This window comes from Pinus tabuliformis, chromosome 1_1, assembly GCF_031772625.1.
Source record: "Pinus tabuliformis cultivar Carrire ecotype Pingquan chromosome 1_1, CPIR1, whole genome shotgun sequence".
Lineage (NCBI taxonomy): Eukaryota > Viridiplantae > Streptophyta > Pinopsida > Pinales > Pinaceae > Pinus > Pinus tabuliformis.
The window spans coordinates 457,836,821-457,854,300 of record NC_142297.1 but is presented as its reverse complement, the minus strand read 5'-3'; the positions used below and the strand labels follow the sequence as shown (position 1 = coordinate 457,854,300).

General features: G+C 37.0%; 1 protein-coding gene across 1 annotated transcript in view; it reads right to left on the bottom strand.

Moving 5' to 3' along the window:
• Positions 1-16,193, bottom strand: part of LOC149213734 (uncharacterized) — a 29,279-nt gene extending 13,086 nt beyond the window's left edge. The window contains exons 1-2 of the mRNA XM_089389131.1: positions 15,900-16,193; positions 13,556-14,236 (exon numbers count right to left, since the gene is read on the bottom strand). Of these exons, the coding sequence (XP_089245257.1) occupies positions 13,556-14,236; positions 15,900-16,193 (975 nt within the window). The remainder of the gene's footprint in view (positions 1-13,555; positions 14,237-15,899) is intronic.
• Between the last annotated feature and the right edge of the window lie 1,287 nt (positions 16,194-17,480).

Here is a 17,480-nt window from a genome sequence, read left to right as displayed (position 1 = left end):
CCTTAGCACTGAGCAGTCTATATGGTCCAGTTTTGACCAGTTCTGAGTAGTTTTCCATGGAGAGCTTTTGGGATATTATGCAATTAGCTGACCTTGTTCCTTTAGGGTGTGAAACAACACTTTTAGGGAATCAGAAGCGCTTGGTTTATGGACATATATGATTGGGGTTGCAGTGCCCAAATATGTCTATAACAATTGCCCCCTAAAGCATGAGGTCGTAAATCTTTTGATGTCGGGTGAAATGCTTTATCATGAGGATCCGAGGTTTTTCGAACTGGAAGGAAACCTGTAATAAGATGCAATACAATACATTATCTTCATATTATTTTCATGATCTAGCTGAGGAGGGAATTCCCATGCTCAGCTTTATAAATTCACTCTCATGTACATAGGACAGACAACCGTCTATGTGGCAGACTGATGATTCTGGTAGAGCCATCATCCTTTGGTTTGGATGATTATCTATGTAGCAATGATGTACATTTGATATCTTTATTTTCCTGAATATATCGCAGCCTGGATGGATGAAACTAGATTCAGGGTCTTCAAACTCGTTCAATCTTTACCCGAAGTACAAGTCGATCCATGTGAAAAGATGTTCTCGAGTCAAACATGGAAAGACATCGCCTGATTACCAGCCAATGATGTAAGCTGTTAACAGGTGCGAGAGTAATCACCGATAATGATGATGACCCTCAAGGTACGACAGTACAATTCATGTGGTGTGAAAATGGGACTTGGCATCGAACACCACGCAAAATATTTCGGTCGAAGGCCATTGATGTAAACCTGTCACCGGAAGTGAGAAACTTGCCATTGAGGCATGAAAGCTTCAAAGTACTGAAAGGGTTGTTCCTAGATCGACTTCTTGGATAATGAACTGATGTCGACAAGAAGTGACCCATCATAGGAGGGCATTAATGAATCCCACATCTATGACACGGAATGGAGCAAATGATTTTGTGGAGGTGAAAACAATCTGATGATACAGGGTTTAGGGTGACGGTCATGAAAGAATGAAGCGCGAAGGTATTGCAGCGGATGAGACACAAGCTGGGTTAGTGAATTCTCTGAGTGACTTCTCTTGAACATATCGGCGACAATGAAATGGATTGGTAGCGTTAACCCAAAAAATGGATGGTACGATGGACCAATGGTAATATGACTGGTGAATGGAATAACCCAACTCGACTCAATCATGGTGATGGAGTGAAAGTGTCATGTTCAAGAGCGACTTGCTACCAATAAAGTTTCTTCAAGTTTTCTTCCCAATTTTTCCCCAGTCATTGCTAATTAGTACCTCTTTATTTTTGTCAAGCTTGAGGAGGATAACATATGCTTGTTCTATAATTTACCCTTCGGACAAACCCGTCGCTATGTTTTAACGAGCCTAGCGACAGTGAAACTCGTTCTTGTCTGCATGGACAAGTTTGTCGCTATTGGTTTTAACAAGTTTAACGACAAAGATAACTCGGTCCTTTTTCAATTTTAGAGAGTCTGAAAAAGGACGGAAAGGAAACTCTGGTAATCCTTTTTCGTCATATAATCCCTTAAGTCTGAAAAAGTATAAAATAATATGAAAGGGATGAATTTTCGATAGTTTTAACGAGCCGAACAAGACAAGCGCTCAATATTTTTGTGTAATAATCCCTCAGGTCCAAAAATATTAAAATCTAGAGGAGGGATAGCACTTTAGATCGTTTTAACGAGCTGGAGAGGCCAATTGCTTGGCAATGTTTTCATATTTTACGAGTCAGATGAAAAGAGCTTAAAGGAGACTCGTTTTTGAAGAATGAGTGATATTTTCGGGTAGCAGCTGGTTCCAGGTAAGGTTTGGAACTTTCCAATCACGACAGTGTCAAGAGGATGGCTAACAGAATCACTCGTTGCAGCTATTCCTCAAAAGGGTAAACAATCAAATGGAGGCGTATGATCGGCTAAAATAGAGTGGAGGTGATGGTAAGAACATGACCAAGGCTCAAAAGCTAATGATAATGCATTCGCAATGGTTATTTACCGGAGGTGGGTTCATTTTTTTTTTAATGAGCTTAAACTCTGGTGGAACATTTGCTCATTGTTATGTTTAATTTTTAATGAGCTTGAACTTTGTGTAAAACTACTCGTGCCAGTGGTATAATAAGAATGTCTCATTGATAGGTTCATTTTTTAGGGAGCTTGCACCATTCGAAATTTTGCTCTGGATCCTTTCTTTATGCAAGCTAGGAATGACCAACTACTATCCTAGGGGTTAATTAACTACTAAGGTCAGGTAGGATAGCTTCTCAGCGAGAAACATATCCTTTACTTTGCATTTGCAAAGGTGAATGGTCGATCAGACCAATCACCTAACTTAAGCAGTTGAAGTCAGCAGAAACTATGTGGTTAGAGTTACGTTGGTCGCTTTTCATTTGCATGCAAAAAGGTTTGCGTGCCCCCAGGTATAACGAAGTAGAGTTTCCAGGTTACCCTTCAATTTGCAGACAAAACACTTGCTATGTCGGGAAAGGCATACCTTCTGACGGAGGAATCTTTTTCCAGTCTGATCCATTTTCCTAAACGGAAAGGATAGTCAGACTAGTCATATTCCTATGCGGAAACCTACCTTATATCTGGGGTTTTCCTACTGAAGCAGACCAGGGCGCATGCCCCATAGGTTTCAGTCACAATCACCAGATCACTCGCGCTCATTAGGTGGACAGACTGGAGATTGATGAGACATTCCTTGCACAAAGAGACCAGTTAGGGATGGCATTTGACTATTAGCTATGTGTGAGCCGGGAAATGAAAGCTTGTCTACGAGCTGGACCACTCCGCCTTCATGTGGAAAACACATCACTGGAAAGAGTGAGGAGACGATGGCTCCCATGCTATAAATGTAGTCACGTCCAAGGAGTAGATTGTAATTTAAAGGTCCTTGGAGTACCATTAAGTTCAAATAGACATTTTTCCTTCTCAAAGTTATAGGCAAATTTGGAAGGATCCCTAATGGTCGACTGGTTCCTTTGTCGAAGCCTGTCAGATTTCGCATCTCAGGCAGAAGCGATGGCGAACCAATCACTTTCCAAGCAGTTGAGGAAAGGATACTCACAGAATCCCCTTCATCTATGATAGTACCAACCATGACCATTCTGTAAGCTTGTACAATGATTCAGAATGGTACATTAGACGGTAGATGGGGTCTGCCCAGTAGATTCCAGTCGAAGGAAATGACTAGGTTGCTCGGAGGTGGGACCGAATAAATGGCTGGATATGGCTCCGACGAAATTCCTTCCTGTAGTAAAGGAACAGGTATATTTCCCCCATGTTCATCGGAGTCTGTATTTATGAAAAGAGTTTGAACAGTGTCGTTCTCATTCTCTTTGGTGACTGTATCATCTGAAGGTAGACCTTCCAAAGACAAGACTGGGTCAACCCCCGTCTCGACCTGTTGACTTTGGTCCGGTGTGGACTCGGCGGGTTTATCTTCAACGATAGATGCTTCGACCGACGACAGAGGTGTGTCAGTCATATTTTCAACTAGTGATGGACTCAGCAAGGGTTTCTTGTATCCAGGAGGAAACCATAGTGGTGAATCAAGACGGTTATCCAAGACTTTTTTAGCTTCGTCCAGGAAGGGACAATGATGGATGGCATGATCGCCCTCACACAGCCTACAAGGAATTTTAGATCTTCCTCTCTGTCCAGTGACTTCGTTTTCACTAGTTGACGGTGTACTTTCAACATGATTGTCAGAGGTTGAGGACACCGGATTGTGCAAGCGGGGAGACCAGTCCCTTAAGATCTATGGGACGCAAGGAAAATCTCGATGATAGTGGTCCCCTTTGCAAATGACACAAGGAGATTTAGGCCTGGACGGTGCAGTGTGTGGATTTTCGCTAGACGATGTATGGTTGCCCCTTTTGGCTGTTGGCTCCTTCTTCTTCTTCTCCTTCCCTTTCTTCTTCTTCTCAGCTACTTGGTTTTTAGTTTTACTAGCTTCACCAAGTGAAGAGAGAGAAGGGGAGTGAGAAACAAATGATGTAGAAGGTTGGGGGGTAACTCTAGTATCATCTGGTTGCTAATTTGATTGCTCAGGAATCACGGTGTTTTGAACGATAGAAGCCGAGAAGAGCCATACTGGCAAGCCAATTGTCAGTCTTAGAAGGGACAATGTGGCCATATGAGGTGCACCAACATCTCCTCAAGAGGAGAAAGGACTAGAATTTCCACCAAGGGGAAATTCTTGGTTGGTGGACTCCATTTTCTCAACCTAAGATCAACGAGGGAACAGTGACGTTATTCCGATTAAAATAAATTTTATGACGCTTTGACACAACTTTGTTTTGCAATTTTTAAGAGTCGAGAAAAAGCTAAAGATGACTCTAGTCACCTTCGATTTTTAATGAGCCTGAAGTGAAAAGTGCTCAGATGGACCTTTTCCTTTAAGGAGTCTGAAAAGGAACGAAAGAGACTACTCTAAAAATCTAGACAGAGGGATTACCACACCGATTGTAAAACTGCAAAATACTTTTTACGGTACGACAGTCAATCTTCTCGAATGTTGTGTTCAGTGCATTGCGATCGATAGGGCAGCAGACACGGCTTCCTAAGGATAAAGGATATAGCCTATTTTGGTCTCCCAATATATACTCGATGGTACGTGGGAGCACAAGTCCATACTAGCACTTTTCATCTCAAATAGGAGGAATCATCCAATCTACGATGAAAGCGATAGTTACTAGGCTTTACGACGCCGGAATACATCTCTAGCCTAGACTTCTAAATGTTGTGTGTTAGGTTCTAAAGCGTTTTTATGTTCATTGAATTTATTTTACAGTTGATCTTTCTTAAGAAGTTTTCCTTTAAGGTTCACTGCGTGATGTAGATATATAATTCCTAAAATGCAACCTAAGATGATAAATAGTCGTTTATTCTTCTTTTTGCAATGAAAATCCTAGCTACTAAGGAAAGAGAAGCGAGATTCTTTCAACATAGAGCAGAGAGCACACACTAGATGCACTGTCCTAAATCAAAATCAACAAGCAGTCTAAATGCAAATGCACATGCATGTATTTGTTTTCCGCTTTCTTAATGTGTGAATGACAAAAAGAATGCTAAGTACAAATCTAAATTATCTTTTCAAAGTGACAGTACTAACAATTTTCTCTTCAAAAGATGAAAGGAAGACAATGACGACACTTTGCGATTTTGAATTGAAAACTGCTTTCGACACTTGAAATACTATTAATTCAAATCAAATACAAGAGTAACAGTGTAATCGACCATCAAGAAGAGTAGGATTCTTTTCTTTGACTGAAAACGACACTTGCGACACTTCCAAATCAAAAGACGACAGTTCAATTAAGCTACTTCTTTGTAAAGGAGAACTGTAAATGGTGAACAATACATAAAAACATTCACAATTCTTTGTACAATGGAGGCTAAATAATGAAAAGGAAGGGAGTTTCCACAGTGGTATACTGATCACAGACAACAAAACTCCTGAATAAAGCTGAAGAGAGTGAAGAAAAAACCAAAATCTGGAGGCAAAAATAGTCTTATCTGATCATCGCACCTGTAACACAGGGAAACATGGATGCATCTCACCTACTGCACACGGGAGGTGCAATGCATCCAGATTGCCAAGAGGAGAAGGTGCGATGGTCCAGGGACGAGACTTTAACTTGGTTTTTGGTCACAGTTTGCAGCTTAGTTCAGGGATTTAGGCTGAGCTAATGATAGTCAGTAAATACAAATCATAGGGGCTGATCTAATGAGGTTACTTGAGCCATCACCAGGGCAATTAGGATGTTTACAAGTCAATTGTTCAATTTATAAACAAAACCCAGAGATGGACTGAAGCAGCATTAATCTACTTTGCAGTTGCATAGCAAAAGCAGTTCGAAGCCTAGCTGGCTTAACTTCAGGCTTTGTCTGTAGTTTATAAAGCAAACAAATATAAACAAGCAAACAAGTTATTCTCTCCCCAGTGGAGTCGCCATTTTGTTATCGAGAAATTTAGTGTCCATTCAGAGCTACTAGTCCCACTGAGACAGGCAACTATCTTAGAAACAAACAAACTAAAGTTACTTTCGTTTTCCTTTATGAGAAGTAGATGAGAGAGAAGCAGAGAGTACCAACCTCGGTTTTCGCTTGGCTCCTTGCTTGTTTCCTCCCCCCTCTGACAGATCTTTGCCACTCATCCCTTGCTTGCCCCACTTCAAAGAGCACCTGTAAAGTCAAAGCAGCATAATACCATCAAAGCACAGAGATCTACAATCATAAACAATATAGGACCAGATATATATTGACCACACAAATGCATATATCAACTCAAACATACAAGAATGTGGAGGAAAACTCAAATAGCTTTATTGATAGAAAGAGTAGAAGAGAGGATTACAACCCATTGATCTGACCCAACGTCATCCTCCTAGCATGAAAGCCCTTCTTCACCTCATGAAAAGCTTAGATCACCCAACATTATGATGTTTCCACAAAGAAACCAACAACACTTCCTTACAAATACAAGATTCTAGCCTCCTGGATCTCTGGGATGAGGGATCCATATATAGATGTTTGCAAGGGGGGTGAGTCAGCTTCTGGGATTTTGATTAGTGTCCTCTCTCTGATAGTTCTTGGTTCCACTTGGAGATTCATGATCTCTTACTCATCCCTGGGCGAATTCAGAGAGGCAAGTGTCATTGGAGAAGTTTATGGAAGATTCCATGATCATCCACCTTGCAAACTATCTCTGCCATTTGTCTACTCTCGCCCATCACACCCTACAGAAGGGTTTTTCAGTATGCATCGCACTTTTTGCATGTGGCAGGTGAGATGCATCGCACCCTTAGCACTAAGCAGTTTGTATGGTCCAGTTTTGACCAATTTTAAGCAGTTTTCCATGGAGAACTTCTAGGAGATGATGTAATCAACTGACCTTGTTCCTTTAGGGTGTGAAACAACAATTTTAGGGACTCAGAAGCCCTTGGTTTATGGACATATATGATTGGGGTTGCAGTGCCCAAATATGTCTATAACAGTACCTGTACTTTTCTGCAATCTGTGGCTAAAGCCCATATACCTAACATCCTACTGACTTGCCTACAATATCCTATCCTATAGATCTATCCCATAGGATCTCATAGCTGCTATATGATTTACTTGTATCCATCTGCTAAGAGAATTTGCAACCCTATTCTCGTTACCCTTAATATACTTGATCTCAAAGTCGAAGTCACTGATTGTGGCCAACCATCTATCTTGTCTGGCATTCATATTAAGTTAGTGAAATAGATATCGCAATCCATTGTGATCACTCATCAATACAAATTATCTACCAAGAAGATAGTGCCTCCACATATTCAATGCATGAATGATCATTGCCAACTCAAGATCATGTGTCGAATAGTTTAGCTCATGCTTATTTAGTTTATGTGAATCATAACATACCACCAGTCCTTCCTACATAAGTACTCCACCTATTCCTCTCTTGCAAGCATCTGTACATACCACGAACTCTTTGTCAGGATCTACGATCTTTAACACTGGAGCATGTGTCAAAAACTGCTTTGATTGCTCAAAATTGGCTACACATTCCTTTGTCCATTCAAATTTCTTACCTTTCCTTTGCAATGATGTGATATGATGAGAAATCTATGAGAAGTTCTTGATGAACCTCCTGTAATACCATGCTAACCCAATGAAGTATGTTACCTCATCCACATTCCTAGGAGTTTCCCACTCCACAATAGCTCTTACCTTTTCTGGATCCATTGTTATGCCTTCCTTGGAAACCACATGTCCCAAGTAATGTACCTCAGTATGAAATAAACTTCACTTTATGAACGTAGCATGCAACTGATGCTCTCTCAACAATCTCAATCTTTGAGAACACTAATTCTCCCTTCAACTGATAAAAAATCATCTATCCTCGGCAACAAATACCTGTTCTTGATGGTTACTTTGTTCAACTTCCTGCAATCAATGCACAACCTGAGAGTTCCATCCTTCTTCTTCACAAACAATATTGGAGCACCCCATGGTGATACACTTGGCCTAATGTATCTCTTGTCAAGCATTTCCTTCAACTGAAACTTTAACTCTACCAACTCTATTGTGCTCATCCTGTAAGGTGCCTTAGATGCTGGTGTTGCCACTGGTACCAACTCAATAGAAAAGTATACTTCCCTGTGAGGTGGAAACTCTGAAATCTATGTAGGAAATACATCATGAAACTGTTGTAGAACTGGGTACCTGCTCAAAACATCTGCATCCTCAACTTCCTTACCTTTGTCACTAGAAATATGGGCTGCAAATAACACACACCCTTTCCTACGACTACGCATGGCCTGCATAGTTGTCACTATTCTCATTGATCACAATGCTCCATATTAAGCCCGTAGCTTAGCTTCTTCAACCGCGCAGTGATCTTGTCAAAGTGCACAACCTCCTGCCTGCCATCTCTTTTGATCACATACATTTTCGCTCACTCTGACGCAGAAGACTCATAGTCACCCAATCTTAGCCCTCGACAACAACAATGCCATGGGAAGATTTCCGATCCCAGATGTTTCAAAAGCCCCCAGCTATGGAAGACTTCAGAGGTTTGCCATTGCCAAATGCTTTGCCAATGGAAGGGTTTCCCACCTAGGGCCATTCTGATGGTAACGACAACCAAAAAAAAATGGTTAATAATTTTTATTTTTTTTTAAAGTCAAAAAAACAAAAACATGGAATTAATCCTATTTTTTTGAAAAACAAAAATGGTAATCTTATCAAAAAAAGGTTAGTTGTTAAAATGAATTTTTTTTAAGATGATTTTTTTTAATTATTATGATTATTTTTTTTGAATGTTTTTTTTTTTTTTATTTAATTTTTTTGCATTTTTTTAAATATCTAAAAAACATTAAAAAAAAATGGTTAGTGTTTTCTAAATATCTTAAACAAAAAAAAACATGGTTATTTTTTTAAAAACAAACAGAAAATGGTTAAATTTTTTTTAATATCTAAAAATAACAAAAAACAAAATGGTTAGTTTTTTTTAATAATAATAATATATGTTATGATACATATAGTATTATTATTTTGTGAATTTTTTTCTTTTTTTTTTAAATCTAAAATTAAAAACTAAAATTTTTTATTTTTAAAATCTAAAACAAAAAAACTAAATGTTTATTTTTTATTTTTTAAATCTAAAATTAAAAAACTAAATTTCATCTAAAATTTTAAAGGTGTTTTTTTTTCATTCACAAAATTCTCTATTATCATGTTGCACATTAGTTTTCTAGCAAGAGTAGTTTTATTCGAACGAAATCAATAGATTTTCTGATCTTCCTGATCGCACGAAGCGCAGGAAGAGAGCATACTCATCGCTTGATTCGTTTTTATTCATGCAGGGGGGGTGTTTTTTTTTAAAGACAAAATTTAAAACTAGCTAAACACTAAAACATAAGAAAACTCAAACTTAAACTTCTTTGTGAAGATCCTGCTGTCACCAGGTCTCACAAGTTATTTTGTCTAAAGAAAAATGCTAGTACTAAATTAAATTTCTAATGCCTAATCCCTTAGCACCATTCCCCGGCAATGGCGCCAAAATGTTGGGCAATTTATTGGACTTAAATTGCTGCATAAATTATCGACCAGGGAAACTCGTAAGCTTGTGATGGTGCCAACACAATATATGCAGGAGTAGGCAACTAACTCTATGCCTAACTAAATTATTTAAGATTCAATACAATATGCAAGGGAAGAGGCTCCTAACTAAGGAGGTCCTGGTTGTCCTTCCCTACAGTATCATAGAGAAATCATTAATTACATAAAACTAAAACTTGAAATAAAGACAAGAGAATGAACTTAGTTATTGTTTAGATTCAAGTAGAGAGAGAGACTAACTTAGTCTCTTGATTGTCCTCTCATGTACTAATCCAAACTAAACTAAGAGTCATTCATGAGCATAAGAAATGAAATGAATTGAAACATAAAGACAAAAGAATGAATTTCAATTACCATATAAATCATTGGAGAGAGAGCCTAACTTAGACTCTTGGTATCTCCTCATATGATACTTGAAACATAAAAGCAAAAGAATGAATTTTAATTATCATGCAAATCAAATGGAGAGAGAGTCTAACTTAGACCCTTGGTTGTTCTCTCACATGCTGATAAGATTTTAATTCAAAACTCATTCACCAATCAAATCCTTAAACATCTAAACAATGAAATGAAACTAGATCTAATATGAAATAACATGTTTCTCTCATCCTTTTAGAGTGAGCTCAATTCTCTTAAGAACAAGACAAATTATTCCATATACTACATTAAGAAAACTTATATCTAAAACTACATAAATTCATATCCTACATTCACACAATTTATATCTAAAACTACATAATGGAAATATATGAAAAATGAAGCCTTATTCTATTCCATCATCAATTGGATACAATGCTCTAAGAGTCCTCCTCTTTGGAATGGAGGAGGTGCTCCTATTTATACAAAAACTATGATAACAACCTCATAAATGTAGACCCACTATTCTCTCCTTTGACCCACATATTTCTCAACCAATGATTACACATAACCCTATCCTCCATTATCTCCTCCATGAGGTCCATGATCTTCTCCATGAAGCTTATCTTATCAAATTCGAATTTGATCATTCAAGGCCAAATAAAGATGCTCTGGAAGCTTCCTTTGTGCCTACACATGTCAACAAACTCACGCTAATTGTTAGGTATAAGTTTAAGCATATTATTTTCTAAGTTTTAGCCATAAATTCACTTAAAAATGTTAAGAATTAATAAACTTTGGAAAAGCATTGTTAGAACCCAATAATGAGGTAAAAGTAATGATATGGAGGTGGAATGGAGGTGACATGAAGGTAAAATGTGAAAATATTGGTGAATAATGGAGTGAAAATAGGGATTATTTTGAGGCCCAACATCTCCCCCAAACTCAAGATATTGCATGTCCTCATGCAATCTATGGTATTGCATGTCCTCATGCAATCTATTACATTACTTTTTGAGCTTTGGCTTAAACTCTGCATGATATCATTTACATAACTTTTGCAAAGCATTATTTTGATGAATTACAACTTGGTTGGTTCTTGTGTTTCAACCATATTTTGTTTGTTGCATTCAATGTATGATCTTTGCATATTGATAATGTGATTTTTGTTGCAGAGTATTTGTGTTGGAATGCATCATGGTTGGTTCTTGTGTAACAACCATGATTGTATTGGCATCCAATTAACTTCTAAATGCTTTCGACAAAGCCATTTGTATGCTCATGTAATAGTGAATATAGTTTGAAGGTAAGTGGGGTTAAATGGGGTAGTGATATATGAATGTGAATATGAATGTGACAAAGCATATATGTAAATGTATCTTTCCCCTTAAACGGATGGTTTGGGCAGTTATGTGAAAGGGTGAAAAGAAGGGAAAAGGAAGTGAAGTTTTTCCAAAAATTATTATTCTAACTTTTCAAGGAATTTAATGGTTAAAAGTTAGAAAATATCATACCTTAACTTACCCTTCCAAAAATGGATGAGAGTTGTGCATGTGTGGCTGCAAAAATGTCGTTCATAGTCCTCCTTACTTGGTTGAAAATGGTGGATGGATCATGCATGTTCAGCTGCCACAATTCTGCTCTGAAGCTTCTTCTTCAAGTTGTGGATGAAAGATGGATCTGTATTGTCGTATCGGCTGCTGAATCCTCTGCTACTAGATGATGAATCTGAGGAGTCTGCTGAATATGGCTGAAAGTCGTATATGTTGTTGGATCCTCTGCTGCTGGATGATGAATCCGATGAGTCTGCTAAATATGGCTGAAAATCTATAAGGCTTGGAAGGTATACAAAATATATAAGTTACATTTCCCTCCCAGCCTTATTGATTGACTTGTCCTCAAGTGATGACAAACTGATGAAAGGAAAGTGGCTTCATCTGCTACAAAATATGGGTCTTCAAGTCTTCAACGCTCGATGGCACAAATCTTACTATGTGATTAAATGTGTCGATGTCGAACATAGTAAGAAGTTGTTGACTTAGTGGCCGTTAATGAATGCCCCTAGCCAACACAAGAGCTCCCACCATTGATTCCAATGGGAGTCAGGATGCCTAACACATCTTTGTAGGTACGAATAAATTTGTCGTGGTCGAGTCACCTACAAGATCCAACGAACAAGGGATATTAATGTACTCCCATTGTTCATTGGCAAGAGTACTTGCCATTAAGGCATGCAAGCCTCTAGGTATTCTTTCAATGATACTTAGACTCTAGGACTTTGACTCAAGCAGGGTTTTATTGGCGGAAATGAAGGGGATGATAATGACAAGGAAAATGGATGGATGTAAGGAAATGCATGATGTATGTATAAGAACTCTTGCTGTGAAAAATGGATATGGATGTGTCACACTTTATGGATGCATGAGTGGTGGAATTCAAAATCTTTTTCAGAAAGGGAGATGGAAGGTAGTGGTTGTCGAGATGGATTTGTCTTCAGAATTTTTCATGAATTTAGTCTTTGGAAGACTAATGGATGTCACAATATAATCTCCTGAATGATCACTTTGTTATCCTGTAATCTGTGAAAAAAACTTGGCAGAAATAAAACATAAGTTTGTTCAAGAAGAATTGCGCAGGTCCTTCAGGATTCTTACGCAAAAATTTCATACCAAATAAAACAGATTTAGGAAAAATCAAAGTGTTGAAAGTAACTCAATTCTTGATATCAATTTCAATCCAATCTTAAAAACAACTGTGAAAAATAATACTCCCTGTCAGATAACTTTTGAAATGTATTTGGCAAAAACATGGTCATTTGAATGATCTGTTGTGTCTTGCATATTAGTGCATTGTAAAGCATACAACAGAAAGATGTGATGCCAAATTAAAGTTATTGTCGTAAAAATCCTCCAATCGATTTTCGAAATGTGTTTCCAAGTATCCCTTTTTTTATTTTCAAATCTGTGTGAATTTTGTGATTTTTTTTATTATTATTATTATTTTTTTTTTATTTTTTTTTTATTTTATTTGTTTTTTTTTTTAAAAGAAATGTAAAAAGAAAATAGTAATTTTTATTTTTATTTTTTATGTTGATTTTATTTAGATTTTTTTCTTTAAACAATAAATTAAAAACATAAAATTTTTAATTTATTATTTAAGGTGAAAAATCAACCAAATTTTATTTATGAAAACCTAAAAAAAAACTATCACTAAAATGAAGTTATGTTTTTTTTTTTTTTTTTTTTTAAATAAAAATAAGGAAAACTTTTTTATTTTAAATAAAAACAAAAATTATTTTGTGTGGCTTTGATTTTTTATTATCCAAAATAGTACACAAAATATTTTTCTATTTTTATTTAAATAAGAAACCAACACTACAAAATAATTTTTTATTTTTATTTTTATTCAAATATCAAAGTAAAAACCACACACAAATTTTTTATTTTTATTTTTAAATAACAAATTCAAAACAAATGTTTTTAATTTATTATTTATTTTGTTATATATATATTTTATTTAGTTGTAAATAAAATAAAAAATAAAAACTAATTAAAAAAAAAAAAACCGTGGGCAATTCGAAGGAATCCCTCAGCTCGAAGTTATTGTCGCAGGGCACAGTCATCTGCGTTGATGAAAAGTGATTATAGGGCGCATATCCAACAGTTGGTAGGATATTCTGGTCAATGCGAGACATCTGCTGCATACCAGGTGCTTGCATTACCCTTTCAACTGGTCCAAACTTGCCATCACGCTTGTCCAGTTCAACTTTGTGTTGTGTCTGCATGCATGCACAAACCGTGCAGTAAACACCATCTGACAAACAATTTAACAAATTTGAGGCAGCTTGAAGTTCATCACTGCCAACAATACATGCAATAATAGAGAAGATACAAGCCAGCTGTTGGAGAACAAACATGAAGCCAATGATGCAATTGTCACATTTAGTTGTCTGGATATTGAATTCATTTTGCAAAAGGAACCGAGTAGAAGCAACAGAATTTCCAAAGCAGCAGAAGACCTCTGTGCACAGACAAAACTCAGGACACCGACTTTCACCACAACTACCACTGCAGGGCATGTAACCAGCACAGCAAACATATCTTGACATGTCATTGTATAGTGCTCGCTTCCGCAGTAAATAAGAGGCGAATGGTCCACAAAATAATGAGAAGCAGCAGTAGGGTGTATCCGCTGTGATTGTGCTCAAGAGCTCTGTGTGCCAGAGGTTTGCAAACACCGCTTTCGGCTGTCTCATAAAAATTCTCGGCCCAAAACAAACACAACATGTTCAAACAATTTTGATATACACTCCCTTCATCAGAATGGCGTTAGGCATTCATCATAACAATCCTCTGTTTTGATTTGAATCAGTGCGCAGCAAGGGATGCATGTTGTGTTTGACTGCTGGTTTTAAATCGGCACACAACCATATGGCAACACAAATGTACAGTGCTTCTATATGTTAATACAGCGCACAACTATATGGCATTCTACAGCGCTCCTATTAACATTCACCGCCATTCAACATTCAACAAGACTGCACTGTATATTTCCTTAGTTTATGGGCTATGTTTGACACGGCACAGTCATACAATTCCATATTTATTGCCAAAATCTACGTGTTAACCATGCAAACCCGTCACATTTAAATGAAACCTGATCCATTAAGGATTCATACCAATTTTTATGCAGCAAATCACCGAGCTCCTAAACCGCCGGCAGTAAGGATGGATCTGATTGTCTTCATTTGTGCCCTGGATCCAGGAGGATCCCCACACAGCCAAGATCGATTTCCAAAATGGATTTGGAAGTTTCTTCTTCCATAAAAATTTGTGGCAGATTTGGAGGGATAATCCCAATCAATCGGCAGACTCCTTGAGAATTTTCCCATCATTATCTTTTTGATCTTCGGCTGAGATTTTGCCGTCTCCGTTGGCATTTTTCCCTTCTGGTGAAAATTCGAATTTGATGCGATTTTTGTGTTTAGATCGGCTTCATCGTGAGCCCTTCGACGACGCGATAGCCGAGAGCACCCTTCTCTCCTCCACTCTGTTTCATCTACATGTGTTTGGTGACGCAATCAATGGCTGCATGTCAACAGGATCACATTTTAATCCAAAAAAAATTGACACCTGGTGCTCCTGAGGATGATGTACGCCATGCAGGTGACATGGGAAACATAGTTGCGGGTTCTGATATTTCTCGTCCCTTCGGAACTCTGCCATTATGCGCACCACGGAAATGATAAACTGTTGGTTTCCTGTCTTGCGGCGACTCCTTTATCTGTGTCCACATGCTGAACGAGCCAATACTCTTGGTGCTGGGGTGGTAGTGTTCGAAAATTTCCAGTCATTTCTTCATATACACATAATATATATACCAAGCAGCCACACGCAGGGAACATGAACCATATCAGAGAATTCTATTGATTTGCGTTTTTCAATTATTCATCTACATATTCATTGGAATAATCATTGGAATAATCAAGCAACAAATATGGAAGGTGAAATTCGGCATGAGAAGATACTGGATAGGTCCAAACCAACAAAAATGGTTGGTTCAAATGAATCCCGATACGGGTTTCGGTCTGGCATAGCGCTACTCATGTGGCTGGGTGTCCCAGCATTGAAAAGTGTAGAAGAAGCATGGGTGAACCAACGTTGTGACATTAAATGGTAAGTTTTGATAGCTGAATCAATATCATTCTTATGGATCCCTACAACAACTCTCATTATCATATGTTGAGGCCTCTCGATGACAACTCCATTGTCTTTTAAAAGATATGATCTCTCCAATGTCTTAAAACCAAAGTAGTCATACTCAAAATCCCTATCATAGATGATTTCACTGCATTCTTCATGATGATCAAGGGAGCCTTCAAACCAGATCGTTTATTGACATGAGCATACATTTGCCTTATTGTTTCGGAGAATGACTTCTTTGTATTTTTGTGAAGCTGTGATTTTGGTAGCCAACTTTGCATAGTTAGGATGGTTTGCAGTCATAGCAGCAGCAGTTTTAGCATCCAACTCATCTAGCTGACTGGTAGTGACACCCTTGTAAACGTCGGCGCAAACCTTTTGTGCAACCAACACAGGATCACAATGCTCCATATTAAGCCTGTAGCTTAGCTTCTTCAACCGCGCAGTGATCTTGTCAAAGTGCACAACCTCCTGCCTGCCATCTCTTTTGATCACATACATTTTCGCTCACTCTGACGCAGAAGACTCACAGTCACCCAATCTTAGCCCTCGACAACAACAATGCCATGGGAAGATTTCCGATCCCAGATGTTTCAAAAGCCCCCAGCTATGGAAGACTTCAGAGGTTTGCCATTGCCAAATGCTTTGCCAATGGAAGGGTTTCCCACCTAGGGCCATTCTGATGGTAACGACAACAAAAAAAAAATGGTTAATAATTTTTTATTTTTTTTTTAAAGTCAAAAAAACAAAAACATGGAATTAATCCTATTTTTTTGAAAAACAAAAATGGTAATCTTATCAAAAAAATGGTTAGTTGTTAAAATGAATTTTTTTTAAGATGATTTTTTTTAATTATTATGATTATTTTTTTTGAATGTTGTTTTTTTTTTTATTTAATTTTTTTGCATTTTTTTAAATATCTAAAAAACATAAAAAAAAGTGGTTGGTGTTTTCTAAATATCTTAAAAAAAAAACATGGTTATTTTTTTAAAAACAAACAGAAAATGGTTAAATTTTTTTTAATATCTAAAAATAACAAAAAACAAAATGGTTAGTTTTTTTTAATAATAATAATATATGTTATGATACATATAATATTATTATTTTGTGAATTTTTTTCTTTTTTTTTTCAAATCTAAAATTAAAAACTAAAATTTTTTATTTTTAAAATCTAAAACAAAAAAACTAAATGTTTATTTTTTATTTTTTAAATCTAAAATTAAAAAACTAAATTTCATTTAAAAATTTAAAGGTGTTTTTTTTTTCATTCACAAAATTCTCTATTATCATGTTGCACATTAGTTTTCCAGCAAGAGTAGTTTTATTCGAACGAAATCAATAGATTTTCTGATCTTCCTGATCGCACGAAGCGCAGGAAGAGAGCATACTCATTGCTTGATTCGTTTTTATTCATGCAGGGGGGGTGTTTTTTTTTAAAGACAAAATTTAAAACTAGCTAAACACTAAAACATAAGAAAACTCAAACTTAAACTTCTTTGTGAAGATCCTGCTGTCACCAGGTCTCACAAGTTATTTTGTCTAAAGAAAAATGCTAGTACTAAATTAAATTTCTAATGCCTAATCCCTTAGCACCATTCCCAGGCAATGGCGCCAAAATGTTGGGCAATTTATTGGACTTAAATTGCTGCATAAATTATCGACCAGGGAAACTCGTAAGCTTGTGATGGTGCCAACACAATATATGCAGGAGTAGGCAACTAACTCTATGCCTAACTAAATTATTTAAGATTCAATACAATATGCAAGGGAAGAGGCTCCTAACTAAGG